Source organism: Saccostrea echinata, unplaced genomic scaffold, assembly GCF_033153115.1.
Source record: "Saccostrea echinata isolate AGI-Se365-2 ecotype Australia unplaced genomic scaffold, CSIRO_AGI_Sech_v1 ptg000005l, whole genome shotgun sequence".
In the NCBI taxonomy this organism is placed as follows: domain Eukaryota; kingdom Metazoa; phylum Mollusca; class Bivalvia; order Ostreida; family Ostreidae; genus Saccostrea; species Saccostrea echinata.
The window spans coordinates 6,142,501-6,150,754 of record NW_026889754.1 but is presented as its reverse complement, the minus strand read 5'-3'; the positions used below and the strand labels follow the sequence as shown (position 1 = coordinate 6,150,754).

The following is an 8,254-nucleotide window of genomic DNA, read 5'->3' as shown; positions in this document are numbered from 1 at the left end:
GACTTTGTTTTAAATCATCCTCCATCCTCTTGTTTAATTTTCGCAATAATTCAAACTGCTCCTCGACGTTTTCTCGTTGTGGCTCTTTCATTTTTTTTTCCAGAGCACTATATTTCTGGGGATGGTTCCTCCTTTAAGAAAAGGAAATAAAAGTTAAAATTATTTGATTTGTAATCTAATCTAGTACATTGTGTAATTACAAAATGAAATATACATTGAGATATACACGTGAGTGAATGGTGTGACTTCAGTTAAGAATATTTGTAAATACATCAATACCTACGGTATCAAGTCTTTCAACTTTTTTCATCGCAGATTTTCAAGTTTAATTACATCAAGAATTAGTGGTGGATCCAGAAATATACATTATTTATAGTCAGTAATTAAAGGTATAGCTAATGCTGTTGTCCTCATAAACTTTTTCTTAATTCTACAGTATCTTTTTTATCCAATGAAAAAAGAAAAGATGATTTGTAAGTGGAATCAATTTGCTAATTTGAAGCGTAACAGGAAGGATAACTCCAGGTAGAGATTAATGGGACCATTATAAAAGCAGAGTTATCGCTCTTTAAAATTACATTTCATGAATCTTTAGTCGTGTCCATTTTATTGAACTTGACGCAACAACTTTCCGTTGTAGCTAAATTATACAAATGTTTTAATAATATGTAAATTTAGCTTACCTGAAAGAGGTGAGAATTGAATCTTCCACGTACTGGAAGTTCTTCTCCCCTGTCTCCTCAGCTACCACAGACACAGTGGCCGGTGGCCAATTCTCATCATGCGCCGGAGAATACGTCGGTTCCAGGGATAATGTCTTTTCTTTAGGAACCACCGGTGTCACGGTGACTACTCTCTGAGGCGAAGGTGGGCACGCCGATTTTTCCAACTCTTCGCCTATCTTAACCCACATTTCTTCGAACTCATCAAATGAGTTTAAATCTTTTGTTTCAGCACTGTAAAATAGTAAAATAAAAAAGAAGATAAATAAAAGAGAAAGATTTTATTTGGATTTAAAAAAAAAAAAAAAAAAAAAAAAAAAAAACCTTTTGTATTGTATTTAGACCCGTTAAAATATGGTTTATTAATATTTCACTTAAATGTGATAACAAGATTTTACATTGAAAAAGAAAATGACTTTTTAATTATCTGAACTACTAGATTATTGTGTTTCAAATCTGGTTTTCTAATAAAATACGGTCGGTTTTTTGTTTTTCACTTTAGTCGTTATTTTTTTTTTAACTGGTTCATAAGGATCTTTGTTAAAAGTTAAAATTGAAAATTGCTATGATACAGAAAGTTGAAAATTTTCTTCTGCCATCTTCGCTCACTACTACTGATTTGTTTTTTTTTGTTTTTTTTGTTTTTTTTCTTTGTGAAAGGTACCGTTAAAGTTTACTCTCCCATTTTTAACAGTTAAAAATGAAAAGTGTTATAAAATTAATAACATTAGATTAAGATATAATCTACTTACAGAAAGTTGAAAATTTCTTCTGCCATTTTCTTTTCTCAATTCAGTTTCTCTCACTACTACTGCGTTTTGAGTGGAAGGTACCGTTAACGTTTCACTCGTCCAATTTATACCCAGGGGAGGAAGTAAGTAGGTGAAAAGTTATGCAAGAAGAATGGTTTATAGTCTATAAGGGTACTTTTTCATATGATTACATTGCAATTTTTTTTGAAGGGGTGGATATGACGTACGGACGGTTATCAAAATCATAAATCTTACGAGAAATAGAAATTATAGGGTCGGGTACACACCCGGGACAATAGCTTTCCTTGCGCAATATTACGGGGGGTAATTTCATTTCATGACGTGTTTTAATTCAACCATGACCCTCACATTCTGACTTGCATTTTTACTGCATACGTTGTGGTGGTAAAATAATATGATAAAATATCGAGGATGTTGATTAAGAAAACCAACAAATCAGAAACATTTTTTTAAGTATAAAATTAATCATATGTTGTGTTTTGTAAACTAAATTCGTTATATATAAGAGGAGGATTCAGACATATGACCTAATCAGAATTATATATAAGAAATAGCACATCATTTCTCACACTTAACGTGGACAACTTTAAATCATTTTAAAAATTCCGCTTTATTACAACACACCTGCGCAAAGGTAGTGTAGCGTGTCCTGACATGACCTAGTATCAGGTGGACTTCAATAAGTGCAAACATCGTGACTTTTATCTCTGTATGTAAATATACAAAAGAAATATGTAAAAAATTTAAGTTTATAATGTATCCATTCAAAACATTTTAAAAACAACAATTGTAATTTGAATTAGAGCTGATCATACACGGGTGATAATACCTTGCATCGTCTGTCGGTTAGATTTAAAACAGCTCTGTGTCTAATATGGGTACAGCCCACTAATTGTTTTCCCATAGGCGGTAATGTTAACGTTTCTTCACATAGCAATGTCCCTAATTTTCGTTCAGCATTGAGTGACCCCTCAAATCAAAGCACATCAAGTTGTCTTTCCTTGGTTAAAATCTCGAGGTGGCATGTCAGATTCGTTTTCCGGCAAAATGCGTCTGTCTGCGTTAACCTCTGAAAATGAAAGTGAAAGTAGGGGAATTCAAGACTTCTCACTGGTGTTATAATACATAAAATAATTCTGCTGATCTTCTTGATAAATTACATCTGCCAAGCTTTTTTGCAAGGGAACATACTCTTTATCAACAAGTATGAGGCTCAGTTTAATACATTATCACAGTTTTTTAAATTCAGGTCTGCAAATTAAGGAACTTGTAACTTTTTCTGCACTACTTTCTTCTCCTACCGATTCTAAAAATAATTAGAGGTATGTACCCAATATGAAAAAGTATTTTCTGGATTTTACAACATTTTACATCAAACGTCATACTACAGTCTACGTAGTGACATTATGCCAAATTTCAGGAAAATTCAATCATTAATAAAGATTTAACAGCATACACAGTTGTATATGCAAAATCCTTTTAAAATGCTTCCATCTAGCCACAACTGCACCCAAATTTGAAGTCATCGGTTAGCCTATTAATGTACTTATATCATTTTTATTCTCTTTCAGAACTTTAAATACATCAAGCAAAATCATAATCAAGCACTCATATGGGTCCATTTCTCTTATTTCAAAATATTAATGCATTTTTGCACAAAATTTTATCATCCGTCACCCTTGAATTCATTGTTTCTCCATGACTGACAAAAAAATTAAGTTTACAAATACCCCGAAAGTAGTAAAACTAGAAAGTACTCATTATTTCCTGTCCATTGATGTATCATTCAGGAAAATTGGTGTAGGAATAAAAAAGTTATAAGCCTTTACATTCTTGTATACATTCATCTGTTTCAAAGCAATTTTTACGCCAATGCAAGTTCACTCATCTATGACGTCATAATGACATCATAATAATGGATTGCTTATTACACATGTAGTGTTACTTTTCCCGTACTTTTAATTAAAGATGAAATTAGAACTAAAATATTCATTATAACTTTAAAATAATAAAAATACTTACATGAGCAAATCAAATAAATAGTCTACAGAAAATGTTTTGTTTCCATGGTAACCATTTTGTAATTTGTAGGAAAATGAAAGAAAACTTTGAAAATTTTGAATTTCCTTACAAGTTGCTCATTCTGACTGACAAATATTAAAGAAATTTCAACTCTTATATTTTTTAATCTTAATATTTTATCATACACAACACTATGAATGTAATTGTTTTGAAATTCTTTTCAAAATATATTAGCTGTAAAATATATAGCATACATGTACATACTAGTTTGATGGTCACTTTCATAGCTCAAATATTCATTTAAAATCTACATTTTCTAAGCTTTAATGACACCTCCCTCCCCCCCCCCCCCCCCACACACACACATACACACAAAGAAGCTTTAGAAAATTCAACTTACATATTAAAAGTACTGCGGCCATCATTTTACATGTGAAGACTCGAGATGTGTTCAAATGAGTTTGTTTTTACTGACTGATAGTTTTAGACACCATCTGCATGAACCTCGAAGTTGTCCTGTATCACCATGAACCTAAAAAAAAAAAAAAATCAATTTAAAAATTGGTACAATAATTTATCAGCACCTAAAGCATTCACAGACAGACAACAAACACACACAATCCTACCACATTCCTTTTATGCCCATAATTTGATATCAATTGAAAATTATGAATTTGCACTGATCATGCTGATTAGTCTCAGCATTGTTAAATTACATGTAAATTAATAATACAGGTAAAAAGCATGTTTACTGACAATAATTATACATTAGACAAATACAGGTAATGCATTTAATAAAAAAAAATGTATTGTGCATGTTCACGCACACACTGCTTTAAAACTTCTACACAAGACTGTAGCCTGACAGACTTCTTTGAAAGAATGCACAAGTATGTCCTCGTTCATGTCATTCTATTTCATGAAAATAAATTTTTCATTTACAATTATTGTAATAAGGCATGGAAACCTTTTTTTTCTTTACCTCTTTCATAAAATGACAAATGCATATCACCTACATACTGCAAGACTCTGCATTAGGTAGCACTAAGCAGTTTTGATAACTTACTTGCCACTCTACTTTCACTTTGACCTTGAACTTCACTGAATACTGATTCCGACCTCATTTGTGAATTTTTGTGTATTGAAAATAAACAATAGTGGTGGATGTACTTTTAAAATAATTGTTCCTTTTCTAAATATCTATTAATGGCTCTGAATTAATAAATTGTATAAAATCGATACATTTAATTTACATGCTACATGTGTACACAATATGGGCGATATGTGCATAAGCTGTCTGTTCCGGGGGGGGGGGGGGGGGGGGGGTAGTAACAAATCGATTTGTTTCAAAATATGTATAAACAAATTAAAATTTGCTTCTTTCATAAATTTAAACAATTGGAAATGATAGTAAACACCGAGTTCAAAACAAAGTAAAGATCTATGAGAATTTTCTCTTACCAATAGGCTCAACATATTGGGTACAGCCCACTAATTGTTTTCCCATAGGTGGTAATGTTAACGTTTCTTCACATAGCAATGTCCCTAATTTTCGTTCAGCATTGAGTGACCCCTCAAATCAAAGCACATCAAGTTGTCTTTCCTTGGTTAAAATCTCGAGGTGGCATGTCAGATTCGTTTTCCGGCAAAATGCGTCTGTCTGCGTTAACCTCTGAAAATGAAAGTGAAAGTAGGGGAATTCAAGACTTCTCACTGGTGTTATAATACATAAAATAATTCTGCTGATCTTCTTGATAAATTACATCTGCCAAGCTTTTTTGCAAGGGAACATACTCTTTATCAACAAGTATGAGGCTCAGTTTAATACATTATCACAGTTTTTTAAATTCAGGTCTGCAAATTAAGGAACTTGTAACTTTTTCTGCACTACTTTCTTCTCCTACCGATTCTAAAAATAATTAGAGGTATGTACCCATATATCGAAAGGTGAAGTTAACAATGTCTTGGACGTCTAACCTAGCCATTCGACCCTTTCATCCGTGATACATAAACATTTAAGTAGATCTAATTCACCTTTAAAAACTTTACCATGTCTATATATCTGTGCACAAGTATTTTTTTTGTAATATATGTCCTGACTTTCCACTTTTAACCCCCCCCCCTCCTTATTTTAAAAAAAAGAAAGAGAGAGAGAAATGAGATATTTAGTACCTTGAAACTGGATGTTTTACTTTAGATTTAAGAGCAACTGACACAATACTGATGTGTTTATCTTATCTTCTATTCTTCTAAATTTAGAGAGAGAGAGAGAGAGATATTAACAACTAGATCCGCCTGTATCTTAAAAAAGGTGGGAAAAGGTCACATGACCAGGGTAACTTGCACGAGATTGAAATCATGCGGCTGAGGAAAATGGCGATAAAACAAAGCATGTTACTGACAGTAGATGTAATAATTATTATCGCGAGCTACACCTCTTATGCGTTCGAAATGAGATGTAACCCTTGTCCGGTAATAGATGGGATTGCAGACTGTAGGTCCATCTTTGGCTGTGTAAAATTTACATCATGGCCAATCAAGGGTTTACGAGACATCCTCGTCCGAGATTGCAGCATAGCCATGCTGCCCCCTGAAGCAATTAACTTTGCAAGAAGTTTTGGAGGGAACCACGGGGAACGATGTAATAGTAAGTACAAATTATTTGTATAATACGTGCATGTTGAACTTTTATTTTTTATTAGCCTATTTTTAGATCTATTCATAATCATGATATTATTTTATTGGAAATGTTCTCTCTTCTAATTATTATTTTTTATTCATTATCTCATACCGGCGGTGACACCACTTGTCGACTAGTTGATCGCTGGCTTCTGGCTAGCAGGTTTCTCATCGATTTGTGATAAAAATAAACTATGACGCAAAATCCGGGTCTATAGAGACGTTCGGATTACCTCGTTTGTTTACTGGTATTTTCCCCCCTGTCTCTATCGTACAGTACATTGTACAGTAAAATGCACTATATTTACAAAAAAAATCTACCACTTATTGTTCAAATATTCAACGAATTTCAATTCTCTGCTAATGACAGCTAAAAATTACGTAGTGTTCGGTGCATGAGCCATTGTGACGATGTTCACGAATTTCATGGTAACTGGTAAGTCACGAATTGATGAGAATCTACGATAATATTTTTTGTGTGTGTTTTCTTTAAACCCCCTTATAATTTGTTTACTAACACAGGGCTCTCACACCCATTTTTGGTACTCGGGTCGGGGCCATTGAAATTGGGAAAAAAGCGAAAAAAAAGCAGCATATACCTCCACCTCTCCACTCTTTTAACCAACAAATCCCTGTAGGAATGTATGTTATTATAGTAGTGTTCAGTGTTGTCATAAAACATTGGTTGAAAAAAAACCCAATTTATTTTAATCATTTTTTTTAAAGGGGAACCAAAGATGTTGACCAAACCAGTAACTGAAGTGAAAGACGTTAACATGACCACAGATCACATGTCTCAAGTGAGCACTACCATACCCATGTCCACTGACAACGTATCCATAATGGGGAAACCTACGATGGCAACCAAACTAGTAACTGAAGTGAAAGACGTTACCCTGCCCATGTCCACTGACAACTTATCAACCAAACCAGTAACTGAAGTGAAAGACGTTACCCTGCCCATGTCCACTGACAACTTATCAACCAAACCAGTAACTGAAGTGAAAGACGTTACCCTGCCCATGTCCACTGACAACTTATCAACCAAACCAGTAACTGAAGTGAAAGACGTTACCCTGCCCATGTCCACTGACAACTTATCTAAGCCGATGGCAACCAAACCAGTAACTGAAGTGAAAGACGTTACCCTGCCCATGTCCACTGACAACTTATCAACCAAACCAGTAACTGAAGTGAAAGACATTACCATGATCTCTAACCCTAATACCAAATTGGAGGGGTCTACGTTATCTACCCATACTATTTTAAGGATGGAAAATATCATGAGGTCTGCCCATGTAATGAAGGGAACTTCAAAAGTGACACCAGCTTCAACTTTGGGAACACACAAGCCACCAACAGATGTTCTTAGCGACATAGCAACTGGTATTAACATGATTAATTATTTAATTTTAACTGTTAGTTGTTTAACATTAATATTATTATTATTATTTAATAGGAAATATTTTAATGCTTGCAATAGAAATAGGAATAACAATTCAAAACTAAAACATGTAAAGCCATATAAACTTAAACCTATTTACAAAAATTCTGAATTTGATGACGATGAGGATGTAACTGTATTTGATGTTTAATGTTAGATATCAGCATGGTTTGATTATTTATTTTTTTTTTTGCTTTTTTTTTTAAAAATAGGATTCTTAATTTGGGCTACTGCAGTAACAAGTGCTGTATTAATCTACATCTTAAGGAAGATGTTCAAGTTATTGAATCGCTGTTGTCCTGAGTTGAACATCGGCGACCAAAATGAAATGCACCTACTATCCAATACTTCATCCTCATTATACACCACTTCCACCCCAATTACACCATTTCCTCCCCAGTCACGACAAGAACCCCAGCCACGACAACCGCAACCCCAGCCACAACAACTGCAGCAACCCCAGCCACAACAACTGCAGCAACCCCAGCCACAACAACTGCAGCAACCCCAGCCACAACAACTGGAGCAACCCCAACCACAGCAACCCCATGTACAACAACAACAGAATCCTACCCCTCAACACTCTCCAGTTTCCTCCCATACGAGGAGCCAAA

At 34.1% G+C, this 8,254-nt stretch overlaps 1 protein-coding gene across 1 annotated transcript; it reads right to left on the bottom strand.

Moving 5' to 3' along the window:
* Positions 1-609: 609 nt before the first annotated feature.
* LOC133180015 (uncharacterized) lies at positions 610-1,550 on the bottom strand. Its single transcript, XM_061314638.1, has 2 exons — positions 1,475-1,550; positions 610-956 (listed from the first exon to the last, which is right to left on the bottom strand). The coding sequence occupies exons 1-2, from the start codon at positions 1,498-1,500 to the stop codon at positions 680-682; spliced, it is 303 nt and encodes a 100-aa protein (XP_061170622.1). The 5' UTR covers positions 1,501-1,550; the 3' UTR covers positions 610-679.
* Between the last annotated feature and the right edge of the window lie 6,704 nt (positions 1,551-8,254).

Excerpts from the sequence above, each read along its gene's own strand:
- LOC133180015 (XM_061314638.1), bottom strand. The coding sequence starts at position 1,500 with ATGGCAGAAGAAATTTTCAACTTTCT. Across the intron at positions 957-1,474 it reads GAAGAAATTTTCAACTTTCT|TGCTGAAACAAAAGATTTAA; the intron begins GTAAGTAGATTA and ends ACTATTTTACAG.